This window comes from Stenella coeruleoalba, assembly GCF_951394435.1.
Source record: "Stenella coeruleoalba genome assembly, chromosome: 17".
Lineage (NCBI taxonomy): Eukaryota > Metazoa > Chordata > Mammalia > Artiodactyla > Delphinidae > Stenella > Stenella coeruleoalba.
Window position 1 is genome coordinate 9259855 of NC_137163.1, and position 14523 is coordinate 9274377.

Below are 14523 nucleotides of genomic sequence, written 5' to 3' on the forward strand. Positions count from 1 at the left end.
CCAGGTACACAACTGGAGTGTACACACAACAGAAGCTCTCCTCACATCGCCTTGCAAAGAGGCAGGCGATTCTAAGTGGTAGAGTTCCCTCAGCCTGGAAAACAGCCTTGGAGCAATTATTGGCTACTTGGTTTGTCCTGCTCTCTGAATAAAGTGGAATAGACATTATAAATGTGTTAATATCTTAAGCCACTTTGCGTTAGCATAGTTTATCCTTAAATTTTGAGCTACCACCTGTTATACTTCTCATATTTTTTTAAAATTTAACTTCATCATCTTACCTCATCTATTTTTAAAGGGTTTAATCATTTATTTTTCCTCACCTCCAGTCCTTCCTATTTTTAGTCTTTAACATTTTTACTTTCTTCTTAATGTCAGAGTTTTTTTCAATCCATTTTTAAAAAATCTTACGCTCCTGTTCTCTTATTCTTTTCATTCTATTTTTCAAAATTCTCTCTTCTTGTTTTCTTCTGAAAAGACTGCCTTTTCCCCTCATTACTTTGTCATTTCTCAAGATATTATTCATTGAACCCAGGGTTTTTTATGTAGGTTTTCCATCATTGAGTTTTACTTATTATCATATGCCCTCTGAGTTCAGCATGCCTGCATCATTTTTGTTTCCTTAGATATGCACTTAAGTCTACTACTTTAATGCTCTGTTACTTTTGTAAACTTCATTACGTACTACCTATAATTTCTTCTTCTGATTCAGCATGTACTATTTATAAAGGGCAAGCAAGAAGCAAGGTCACAGGCTGACAGCTGTGGGAAGAGCCCACGACCCTGGCAGAGATGCTGGCGGTACCTTGGTTCCTCCAGTTGCCCCTACTGAGCCTACGGATCCTCCTTATCGCCCCCACCCCAGTCTTACCTGAGTCCCTGAAGAGTGAGTTTAACCTGGGTGATAAATCTTCCTCGTGCTGTATTACTAGACATCTTTCTCAAACACCACCCTCACCAGGTTGCTTACTGCTCAGACCCTCCGGAGTCACTCTTAGGACATAAAAGACAACAAAAGCAGTAATAACAGTCATAACCGTGACCACAGTCAATACATATTGAGCAATGATTGTCTTACAGGCCTTTTGCTAATTACTTTTGTCAATTACCCAACAGCACTTTTAGGAAGGTATTCCTATTTGACAGGTGAGGAAATTTGAGGGCCAGAAAAATTAACTAACTGGGCCAAGTTCACATAGCATATAACTGACATTATTGGGTTTAATGGCTCCCTGCCAGCATCACCCTACTACCTTCTCTATGGAGTAAACTATGAACATAACCATTCTTCGTAAATCTGCATAAAATACAAAAGGCGTTAATACTTCACGGTCCTCTGAGTTATTTCTCAACCTGGAGGAAGAAACTCTGTAATGCATCATTTATTCTAAAATAAAAAAATATATACTACACCAAAATATATATGTATTGGAAAAAAAGACGGCCTCATATTTAAATATATATCCAACATTTATTGGTTACCTGTTATCTGCTAGGCACATTCATATATATATTGTATCTATACATTATATAAATCTAGAGATCTAGATATGTAGAGAGATATACATACATGTAGTTCTATGAGGCAAAGCTTTATTCCCATTGTTCCGACGGGAAAGTTGAGGTTCAAAAAGGCACAAAGTGACTTGCTTAAGGTTGTATGCCTAGTAAGTGGAGGAGCCGAGGAATGCAGACCCAGGTCTCTGGTTACCAAGCTCCAGCACTAAGTAGGTGTGAAGGGCTTTGGTTGGTGTCTGCCCCACTCACTTTGTCAGGACCCCCAGTGCCCGAACGCCTCCTGGGGGTTGTGGAGAGTATCACAACCTCCCTATATAATTTTTCTAATTCTCCCCTGGGTTCGCGCTCCCCTCCTTCTGCAGTCCCTCCCTCTGCTCCATGTGCAGCCCTAAGGCCTAAGTCCAAACGCAGAGAGGCCTACACATGGGCACATTTCTGCAATTGTAAGAATGCCTTATGAAAACACACGGCAGCTTGCCAAGAGCACGGGCTTTGGTGTTAAAGAGCCTGGTGTCAGTCAGCCCAGGCTGTTTAGCTTTGGGCAAGTTACTCTCAGGGTCTTGGTTTTACTATTTGTAGACAGAGGTGCACAGCCCTCCCAAAGCTCCTTTCCCTTTACCAGGCTCAAGAACTGAGCCATCCAGGGGCCACATCCTGTAGTCTGTCATGCATGTGCTGAATCCACATTTACTGCTTGAGTGAACTTTCATTGCACTAGTACATCAGGGTACATCGGAGTACATCGGGGGTGAGGTTGGAGAGCACAGTAGTTCTCAGTTCAGGCTCTGGCTCCCATGACCAGGGTTCAAACCCAGCTCTACCACTCACTCCATTAGTTATCTTGAGCAAATGGTCAAACTTTGAGCTTCAGCCCCCTCCTCTAGACAATGCCCATCTTAGTAGTACCTACTTCATTGGGTTATTGTGAGGACTAAATGAATTAGCACATGCCAGGCCCTTAGAATGAGTCCTGGCATATATTAAGTGCTCAATAAATGCTAGCTGTCTCCTAGAGGATGACACCAGACCCTCTCCAGCTGGATTCATTCACCTAGAGATACGAGTGCTTTACCCACATCTTTCATATATTTCATATACCCATTACATGCTGGCAAAATATTCAACCTTCCTAATGCATTGTCCTGTGTTTATTTACTCAATATACCCTTGTCTCCTGACTGGGTTCCATTTCCTCTGCATCAAAGGTCTCCTTCAGGTCTTGGCCAGCTTCCGCTTGGATCCTGCAAAGTCATACTTCCTGTGTTCAAATCCTTGCCCTCCCACAGTGAGGGCTGTTTAACCTTAGACAAGTTACTTAACCTCTCTGAACCTCAGCTTCCTCGTATGGATATGATAATTTTTCCTGCCTCATTGAGATTATATGAGAACACCCATGGAAATCACTTAGTAAGATGCCCTGCACTTAACGTGAGCTTTAAAAAGTAAGTTATAATTGCTACTGTTTAGTCTCCCAATTTCAGTTTGAGCATCCTCCAAAATTTATGTTGGGTCCTAAAGAAAAATCAGGGTACAAATCCTTAAGAAAATAGTTTTCAACATTTTATATAAATTAAGCTTGATGGTATTACCTTTCAAATTCCTGGTTTCCATTAAAATACTGGAAAATACCCAAATGCAAAGTGATCGTATGGATTGCAACAGATCTTTTCTTTATTTTCTTACTAAATTTAAAAAATAAAACTATCTTCAGGGACAGGTCCAATAGTCACTTTCCCAGAGCTAGTCTTTCCATACACACAATAGCACTTGAGTGGATGCTTCCAGAGACCCAGAAATCAATGGAAGGAGAGTCTTTTCCTGCTCTTAATAAAGCAGGGCTCTTCTAGCCTTCAACAGCTTCGACTGTAGACTGTGGAGATGTTCCCTGTACAAAGCCAGCTGCAGAGTAAATGTGCACATCCCTGTGGCATATACTTTGAGTGCAGAGGGGAGGGGAGGTCCCCAGGGAGCCAGTCCTCTCTCCCACCTCCAGTCTGGCCGGTTGGCAATGAACAGCAGAGGCTCTTGATGCAATGACAGAAATGCAAATCCTGTGTCAAATAGGGGAGCTGACTGTGCGAGCCTTTCCCGCTCCAAATAGGGGAGCTGACTGTGCGAGCCTTTCCTGCTCTGAACTCCCTGGCTTTGGCCACAGTGTGGGCACTGTGGCCACTGTCCCGGGAAAGAAAGGGGCAGCCTGGCCCACGTAGAGAACCTTCCATCTCCAGGGCTTGGAGGAAGAGATGGGGGAAGGTGAGGAGGGACTCACCCTGCCCTGGATGACTTTGTGGAGGTCTTCCCACGCAGAGGGACAACTTCCCTCTTCCCAGTCATCACAAAACTACACCAAAGAGGTGGGTCACTGGAATTCACTCATGTGACTGTCAGGTTAATTAGATTTGACAAGTGTTTGTTGAGAATTACAATGCCAGGCCCTGTGCTAAGAGACGAGATACAATGGATGTGGTGTCTGCCCTGCGCCAGCTCAGAATTTAGTAATGTTAGCGAACACGAGTTCCTGTGGCCGGGGCACAGAGAGGCTGAACAATACCGAAGCGTCCGAGTTGGGAGCAGAGAAAGGTTTACTGCAGGGCCATGCGAGGAGATGGGTGGCTTCCGCCCCAGAAAAACCCCAAACTCCCTGAAGGGTTTCAGCAAAGCATTTCTGAGGTAGGGAGGGGCAATGTTGGGTGTTGCAGACTTCTTGGTGCAGGAATCCTTTGTCCACTTAGGTCAGGTCACAATGTTACTGTAAAACTCCAACCAAACAAACGTTATTTTCTGTTCTGCAACTTTTTATCTCTATATGAATGGAAAAGCGTTACACTCTTAAAGGTCAGAGCCTTGAGAATGGGCTGTCCTGTACATTTCAGGCTATAGGCAACATTCTTACCTCCAAGCAAAAGCAACAGAATACAAAGGTTAAAGTAAAAGAAACAGACCTAATATGGGGTCGGCTTTGTTCTTCCCTATTACAGTACAGGCCGATGCACACATATAAAGGAGGTCAAAAGGTGGTGTTATCTGTGATCTTCAGACCATTTTCATGAACGTGTGATTCCCTGTGGCAGCCCATGGACCCACTGCAGTAGATGACTCTGGCAGCTTTCTAGAAATAAAGATTCCCAGGCGGCCTCATCCCTGGGTATTTTTATTCAGAAGGTCTGAATAGGGCCCGGGGAAATCTGCATCTTTTTAACTCTCCCAGATGATTGGCCTGTGGAGTCAGAATGATTAATTTTCTGGAGGTCACACTCAACTCCTCTCTTTTATCATCTACACAAAATTTATCAGTGAATCTTGTCTTTACCTTTGAAATATATTCAGGGTCTGACCAGATCTCACCAGCTGCACAGTTGCCACCCAGGTCCAAGCCCACAATCTCTTTCCAACGGTATTTTCCTAAAAACCTTCTAGCTTTTCTCCCTGACTCCATCCTGGCACCCCCTAGCGTCTGTTCTCATAGCCGCCAGTGCATGACCCTTAAAACAGAAGGTGGGGCATGCCTCCCGGTACCCAGGATTCTCCCATGCCTTAAAAGCCAATATTCTTATCATGTGCAAGACCATACACAGTCTGACTGCTTGTTACCTTTCAGGGCTCATCTCCTAAAGGTGCCTGCATCCTCCAGTATCCCTCTCTGCTCCAGCCATGGTGGACTTTGAGTGGGCTTCTTGCTTCTCCTGCCTCAGAGCCTTTGCACTTTCTGTTCTCTCTGCCAGAACTGCTCTTCCCAAATATCCCATGACTCACTCCCTCACTTTCTTCAGGTCTTGTTCAAGTATCTTCTTATCAGAGGGTCCTTCTCTGAACTCCCTATAAAGGAGCAGCCCCATCCCTACTGTATCACTTTCTATCCTCCTTATGCTGCTATATTTGTCTTCTTAGTATTTATCACACACACCGCCACCATGTGTTAAATAGTCTTTCATTTATTTGTTTATTGCCTGTCTCCCACCACTGGAATGAGAGCTGAACTTTATCTCCTTTGCACGTTGCCAGTTCATAAAACCATACCTGACACATAGAACTTGCTCCATACATCATTTTGAACGGATAAATTATTTAGTAGTGAAGGGTTAGGAAGACTTGTTAATGGCAGTTTACAGATATGTAAGGGTAGAAAAATAAAGCATTGATCGACAAATGTTTCGTAAGCGTCTCACGTTCAGAATCTTAGCTCTGGGGCAGAGGTGGCTTACAGGTGGGGCTTACAGGGGTCTAGAGAGAGTTGTAGGTTGGAGGGATTATATAATAGAACCAATCTGAGGCAGTCATAACAATGTCCCCCCACCCCTTTCATGGAACCACTGATCTGCAGCTGCTATAATGGAATAGCATCTCCTTCATAAAATTTACTTTAAAAAAGCAATAATCACAATTTAGGTATTTTTAGGTATTTATTTGATACTAAAATGCAGCAGTAAAGATATTTGTGAAGTCAATTACTGACTAAGGATCAAGTTCCTACATGAGTGGCTGTTTTTGGACTCTCTTCTCCTCCAACGTCTCCACTTTGCCTCCCCTCAGCTTTTGTTCCCCTGGTTCCTGAGTCTTGAACTCTGCTCTGCTTCTGAGACTCTCAGTCACCTCCTTTGGAATTTGCAGATGCCCTTAGGAAGAAAGAGCTCCAGATGCTAGACTCACCTGTTTGGGTGTAATTCTTCTCGATCTTGACTCCTTATGTTTTGTTTTTTTGTTGATTTGTTTTGTTTTCTGCCTTGTTAGATCTTCACAAGTAAGTTTGTCTGAGTAACCTATTCCTCCTATTTCAATACACACACGCACGCACACGCACACGCACACTTATGCATGGACATATACATGCAAATATATGTATATATTTATTTCCTTTTATTTTAAGCATTAAGATCACACGGAAATTACAGACTAGTGTTTTAATACAGTTTTAAATATTACAGCTTACTTAACGTATCATAAAGGTTTGCTCACGTCATTAAATATTTTTAATGCAATTTTATATTCCCTTGTATACGCCTCAATTATTCAGCCATTTCCCCTGCTGTTAAAAATATGCAGTTTCTACTTATTTTTAAAAACTTTCATTAATAAAGCTTCAATGAACATCCCTTAACAGAAATTTCAGATCCTGTATTTGATTGTTTCCTTTAGATAGATAACTAGAAGTTGGGTCACTGGGTCAAAAGAAATGAGTAAATTTTGCAACATGTTGCCAGTTTGCTTTCCAGAAATACCTAGGAAAGTCCCTCCACATCAGCAATGTATCAGATTGATTTAAGTGTTTTAAAAAAAACTACTGGGACTTCCCTGGTGGTCCAGTGGTTAAGAATCCGCCTTCCAATGCAGGGAACGCACGTTCGATCCCTGTCCGGGGACTAAGATCCCACATGCAACGGAGCAACTAAGCCTGCGCGCCACAACTACTGAGCCTGCGCGCTCTAAAGTCCACGCACCACAACTAGAGAGCCCAACTAGATAGCAGCCCGCGCACTGCAACTACTGAGCCTGTGCACTCTCGAGCCCCTGCGCTACAACCAGAGAATCCCGCGCGCCACAACAAAGAGCCCACGCACTGCAACGAAGACCCAGCGCAGCCAAAAATAAAAATAAATAAATAAATACCTTCAAAGAAAAAACAACGCTACTTACCTTTAATTTGAGCCTCGGCTCAAGCTTTTCTGCTTAAATTAGAGCAATATTCCCTTTTATTTTCTTTTCCCTTTTTGGTAGTCTCATTTCCCACATTTAAGTCTTTATTCCATTGGCATTTATTTTGACATATACTATGAGGGGACTCTAAGCCATTTTTTCCAATAAATGACAAATCAGCCTGTTACTGACAATTATTTTTTCCACTGAATCGTTGAGCTGTCTGGATCATATACAAACTCGTTATGTTTTCTATTTTATTCCACTAATTCTTCAGTTGAGGTTTTCACTATTGCCACAGAGTTTTAATTATTGTCCCATGATGGTATACATTACCTTCTGGCTGTGCAAGGACCCTCTGTAATCGCTTTTGTAAGAATTTCTTTAGTATTCTAATTCATGTATTCTTTCAGATACACTTTTAAGTCATCTTCCAAGTTCCAAAGGAAAATTTCACTTGGGATTTTGATTGTTAATCATGTTAAAGCCATAAAGCAATTTGGGTAGTATTTACATAGTTAATAGCTAGCATCCCTTTACTAGAAATGCTTCCCTCCTTTATCCTTTATAAAGTCGTATGCTTTAGCTCCCACATATTTATTAGTGTTGTCAAGGATATTTTTGGTGTTTTACATTATTATTGCTATTTTAAGATCATTAGTCCATCATATCTTGTAAATAACGATGGAAGCATAGGAAAGCTATTAACCCATTCCTTTACTCATTCAGCAAATATCCAGCACTTATTAGGTGCTGAACAGTTAACAGGCACTGTGCTGAGCACTTAGCCACTGTGCTAGGTACTAGGTGTCAATCAAGGGCTAAAATAAATGTCATCCCTGCATTATTAGAAGTAATAATCCAATGTGACAGATTGGCACCAGACAACCAAGTGTGCAAATAAATATATAATTACAAGTTGTGATACGTGCACAGAGTGCCGGGATAAAGAATGGCAGGGAAATCCTACTTTGATATAGTGACCAGGGAGTACCTCTCTGAGGAAACTAATAAAGCCAAGAACAGAAGGATAAGAGGAATCAGCAAGGCAAGAAGTGCGAGGAAGAATGTCCCAGGCAGAAGGAACAGCTTTTGCAATGGACCAGAGAGAGGAAATACTTAGAGGAGGAATAGAAAGTAAACCCGATTGGTTGCAACAAAACAAGTAAGAGGAGAAATGGTATGAAATGAGTTTGAAGATCAAGCAGGCTTTATTGTCATGATGAGAAGTTTGCATTTTTCTCTTTTCTAACAGTACATTTATCAATCTATTTATTTAAAAATCTATGTATTGGAATAGGTACCACACTTACATGTAAAACTATAAACGGTAGAGATGATAAATTTAGGCTTCAGTTTCTGTCCCCAGAATTATCCAGTACCTTAAGGAAAGAGTCTATGCTTAGAAAAGGGATAGGAAGTATTAGTCCTTTATTTTTTTCCCCCACTTAATAGTATATATTGGAATGTTCTGTGTTAGTATACAGAAAATTCCCATGTTTGTATCTACATACATATTCAGTTGTATGGCTTTATAATTTAACCAGTCCTCTATTTATGGCCGTCTAGATTCTTTCCAATTGTGTGCTTTTACAAAGAATGCTGGGATAGCCTTTGATCTTTGCACCTGGAGCTCCACCAAAATGGAGTTACTGAGCTGATGAGTATGAATTGATGAGTGTCAATTTTGATATATATTGCCAAACTCATGCATTCACCAAATAGGTATAAGAGTGACTATTTCCCCTGCAGCCTAGCCAGAGTAATGTGTTATCAAATTGTTTATCTTTGACAATTTGACGGGTAAAAAGTGGAGTCATGTGCTGTCTCATATATTCACAAACAATGTATTACTTTAGTTTACTTGTTTTTGAACTTATTGTCATTAGGATCACACTTTTTTCAATATTGTTTTCTCTTCTTGTCTATTTTGATTCATACAATAATAGATTTATTGTCACCGCTGAGGAGTATTTAATTATTTCAATACATCCTAAAATATCCATTCTACTATTGGTGGACATTCAGATTATTTCCAGTTTCAAGCCCTTGTAGAAAATGCTGTTCTTAACATTCTTGGGCATGTCTCCTGGGCCATATTTGCAAAGATGGCTCTGGGTATGGAGGGGAAAGGTGCAGTTTAGCAATGTACAAATTAAACATTGTGCAGAGTCTAAGTAGCAGTGCCAATTCACATTGCCAACAGCATCCTTGCTGATTTGATAACACCCTACTATTTTTTTTTTTCTTTCTGGAGCCAACCAGGTAGATGTGGAATGGGTATGGATTTTAACTTAGAATTCCTAGATTGTTACGCTTATTTTCATATTGATAGTCTCTTGTCTTGGAAATACCTGCTTATTTTTTGCCCTGTATTCTATCGGATTGTTTTTATTTTTTATAGATTTATACAAGTTCTTCATATGAGCTGAAAATTAATTTTTGCTAGTTATAAATGTTGCAAATATCTCTTCTTATAGTTTTTTCCATTTTATTTATGTTGTCTTTCAATGAATAGAAATGCTTAATTTTAATTTTGTCACATGTATTCATCTATTTTTATGGTTTGTATTCTTTGCGTTTTATTTTAAAAATCCATTACAGTAGTAAAAGTATTCTCCTAGATTGTCTTCTAAGATTTCATATTTGTTCCTTTCATATTTAAGACTTTAATCCACCTGCAGTGTATTTCTATGTATTGGATTAGGCAGGGATTTACTTTTACTTTGTTTCCCAAGTGAATAACAAACTGTTCTAACACCCTTTGTTCACAGGTCCCTCTTTTCTCCTTATAACTACAAAGCACGATTATCAAATTTGTGTGTTTATGTTTCTGGGCTCTCTATTCACATCCACTGGTCAATTTGTGTATCCCCGTGTAAATACCATGAGGTCTTAATCACTGCAATGTTATAACAAGTCTGTTACCTGGTACTGCAAGTCTCCCATTTTGTTCTCCTTTAAGAATATCTTAGTATTCTTTTTTTTCTAAACATCTGTATTGGAGTATAATTGCTTTACATTGTTGTGTTAGTTTCTGCTGTATAATGAAGTGAATCAGTTATACGTATACATATATCCCCATAAGAATATCTTATGTATTCTTGACTCTTTGATCTTCTATACAAATTTTAGAATCATCTTGAATTCCACTGGGGGTAAAAATACCTACCAAGTTTTGAAATCTTTACTATAGCAATTCTTTCATCTTACAGCATAACATGGTGTACAACCCTCCATCTGGGTTTTATTTGATTATTTTAAATTCAATTTCATTATTTTCTCTGTTAAATTAATTTTCTATCTGTTTATCATGGTTGCATTAGAAATGCAATTAGCGTTTTAATTTGACTTTATATCCAACATCTTTGTTAAATTCTTATTAATCCTAGTAATTTTTCTGTAGAGACTTTCAGATATTCCACATAGATAATTATCTGCAAAAATGAAAGTGTATTTCTTCCTTTCCAAGTTTTATCACCTTTATTTTGTTTCTGTTTTTGTCTTACTGAGATCGCTGGAATTTGAGAATGATGTTGAATACATTTGGAGATAACTGTCATCCTGGCCTTTAAGCAAATGTTTTTAACCTTTTATCATTGAGTAAGTTGTTCATTTTAGGTGTTTTTGTCTTTGTTTCTGTAGATATTCTGCATAGTGATTAAGAAAGTTTACTCCTAATCGCCACATTTGATGAGATGAAACATGCTGTTTCATCTCAGTGGGATGATTATATGGTTTTTTTTAAAGCTGTAAATGTGGTGAATTGCATTAGTTGACTGGATAATGTTAGACTATCCTCAGATTCCTGGGATAAATTTAATGTAGTCAAACTGAATTATTTTTTCTATGTATTGATGGATTTGATTTAGTAATATTATGTGTAGGAATTTTCTTTCATGTTCATGAGTGAGATTTATCTGTTAATTACCTTTACGCACCAACTTTATTGGTTACGGTAGCAGGATGCTGCTAGCCTTATAACCTGAGTTGGAGAATATTCCCTATTTTCCTACTCTCTGGACGAGATTATGAAATATTTAAGTTATTTCTTCAACATGTGTTTGTAGAATGCTTTGATGAAGCCATCTGGGCCTGTTGCTTTCCTTGTGGAAAGATATTTAATTATGACTGCATTTATTTAATTTTTCTCTTGTCTTCTTGAGTCAGTTTTGATAAAGATATATTTTAAGAAATATGTAATTCCATTTATGATTTTCATTAGCATTGAACTTCATAATATATTTTTATTATCTATTAATTTCTGCCATATATTTAAATTCTAATTTTCTTTTCTTAATATTGCTTGTTTGAACCTTTTCCCTTTTTTTCTTTATTAAGCTTGTAAGAAATGCTACTGTTTTATTAGTCCTTTCAGAAAAAAGACTTTTGACTTTATTGAACCTCTGTATTTTATATTTGGTTTTTATTTCATTAATTTCGGCTCCTTTCTTAGTTTTTTCCTTTTACATACTTTGGATTTATCTGTTTTTTGGGTTTTGCTAAACCTTTAAGTTGAATGGCTAGCACATTCATTTTCAGCCTTTCTTTTTCTTTCTTTAAAAATTTTTATTAGAGTATAGTTGATTTACAATGTTTTGTTGGTTTCAGGTGTACAACAAACTGAATCAGTTATATATATACTTTTCTTTTTCTAATGAAGCATTTATTATTATATATTCCTTGGTGAGGACTACTAAGTTTTTTTCAGTAGTATTTTCATTATTCTTTAGCTATACATATTTTCCATTATGATATATTTTTAGATCCATGAGTTATTTAGAAGTATTTTAAATTTCTAAACACATGGTATTCTTTTAGTTATCTTTTAAATTGCTTTGTAACTTGATTTTATTGTAGTCATTGACTGTGGTTACATGATACTAGTTCTTTGAAATTTGCTGAGGCTAAGCTAACTTCAGGTCCTATCATAAAATCTTATTTTACAAATATTCAATATGTGCCTAAAAAAGAATTTGTACTATTAAACTTGCATACCATGTTCCATTTCAAGGTTGTTAATTGTTTGAGCTTTTCAAGTTGTTTCTATCTTTGTTGATTTTTTAAAAATCTTTATTAACTGCTGAAAATTGTGTTAAAATAGACCATTATAATTGTAGATTTATAAATAATTCCATAGATTTATATCTTACTTTGTATTGGGTGTTTTGAGGCCATATTGTTAAATGTGTCCACGTTCATACTTCTTATATCTTCCTGAGGAATTAAACCTTTTATACTTACATAGTGACCCTATTTATCTCTAATGATTTTCCTTAAATTCTCTTTAATATGTATTTACACAGCAAAACCAGCTTTATTTTGTTTTGATTTGCAAACTTTTTATATCATTATGTTTTAGCAATGCATTTCTTTTATCTAACTGAAAATCATTATCGTAACTGGAGAGTATGTCCTTATATATAACATTTTACTCTGACTGCTCTTCATATTGTCTTTGGTTTGTTGATATAGCTTCAAGCTTATTGACTCTTTTTTCTGTCATCTAAATTCTGCTGTTAATATCATTCAGTAAAATTTTAATTTCAGGTATTGTGTTTTTCAGTTCTAGAATTTCCATTTTGTGTGTGTGGTTTCTATTTCTCTGCTGATATTTCCTATCTTTGCACTAATTACTAGCATATTTACCCTTATATCATTGAGCAAAGTTGTAAGAGCTACTATGATTTTTGTTTGCTACTTCCAACACCCAGGTCAGATCAGAACAGGTCTATGTTGATCATCTTTTCCCTTGAGAAGGGGTCACATTTTTCTGTATATGCCCATGCCACGTAATTTCATGTTATGTTCAGGACATTGTGGATGTTATGTGGTTAAGACTCTGGATTCTCTTACATTCTTCTGGAAACTGTGACTTTTGTTTTGCTGTGCTGTATTTTAGAAAGTGGTTAACTTGGTTGGCATCAAATGACAATCTTTGTCTTTTGAAATGCAGTTCAAATCTCAGTTCAATTCTTTTATCATCACCTCAATCCTTTGCTGTTTGCCCTGTGCATATGTGGTTCAGGGAAGAGTTTATATAGGAATTTAAGGTTCCCCCTCATTGGTTCTCTTCCTTGGGGGCTTTTCCTCTCATTTTTCAGCAGCCATAGTTGTTCTGAACTCTGTTCTTTGCTTCTTCAGGCCACTGGGGTTTTCTGTTGGCGTTTTTCTCCCCTACCCTATACTGAGTGTTACCCGCCCGCAAGCTAAAGCCGTAAAAAGCAAGAAATCCACACTGTGCTGTTTCTTTCTTCCGAGTGTTGACTCCCTTCCAGAATCTGCCTGCTTTTCTTCACTAGAGAGAAGTTTGGAAGGGGGCAAATGTGAAAGTACAACGTTTAATTTAAGAGTCCGGCCAGGAGATTTTGGAGCCTAGGAGATGGGTAACGGCAATGGAGATGGAAAGCAGTAGACAAATATGACATCTTCTCTTCAATTAGGAACATCAAGACCTACATGCTACTCAAGAAGAACTGGGTACCAAAGTCAAAATACAGTAGTACCATTCAGCTAACGCTTTTCCTGTTTTTTATTCATCTCTTTCTCTTCTTCTCACCTGGTTCCCCAACCCCTTAAGAAGAGGAAGAGAGAAGAAGCTGCCCTATTTTACTTGAGGTTTCCAATCCGAGTTCAAATTCAGACGTGGAGAGAGAGAAGCTTTAAATTGGATAGAGTGGTTGAGGGAGGTCTGAGGAGATGAGTTGACCCCAAGACCTGAATGAAGGTTCTACTAACCTGCTACTTAACATTTGGATTACTACCTTAAGATTTAGATTGGAAATTTTTATTTATTTACTTTTTCTCTTTGCCTGCAAACAGCTCTTGTTTTAACCACCTGACCAGGCTATGTCTGTATTTCTGTTTTAGGTTGTGGCCCAGGCAGTGTTATTCATGTGTATGAACACGGCTGGAATCTTTATCAGTTACCTGTCAGACCGGGCCCAGCGCCAAGCCTTCCTGGAGACACGGAGGTGTGTGGAAGCCAGGCTGCGCCTAGAGACGGAAAACCAAAGACAGGTACCAACTGGAAGGGCCATATGCCCTGGTTGTCACCTAGCCAGTCTCTGAATTACGTGGAGCTTTTTTCTCCCCAGACACATCCTGACTTGCAAGTGTTCTTTCAGAGTTTCTGTCATGGGATTCCAGAGTCTAAAATATTGGGTTGGCCAAAAAGTTTGTTCGGGTTTTTCCATACGCTCTTTTGGAAATAGTTATGTTAGACTCACGGGTCAAAGTGAGTTAGCTTTATTCGCCACACTCAATTCATTGTTCCCCACAAGAAATAAAATGATTCTAGACATAAAGTGATTTTCTGACGCTTTTCACCGACATCTGTGTTTGTGGACAAGGCCACGGTTTCTGAAAACCATT

General features: G+C 38.5%; 1 protein-coding gene across 2 annotated transcripts in view; it reads left to right on the forward strand.

Moving 5' to 3' along the window:
• Positions 1–14523, forward strand: part of ADCY8 (adenylate cyclase 8) — a 218569-nt gene that overhangs the window by 33784 nt on the left and 170262 nt on the right. For both annotated transcript variants that reach the window (XM_079901571.1, XM_079901572.1), the window contains exon 2: positions 14020–14169. In XM_079901571.1, coding sequence (XP_079757697.1) covers positions 14020–14169 — 150 coding nt within the window. The remainder of the gene's footprint in view (positions 1–14019; positions 14170–14523) is intronic.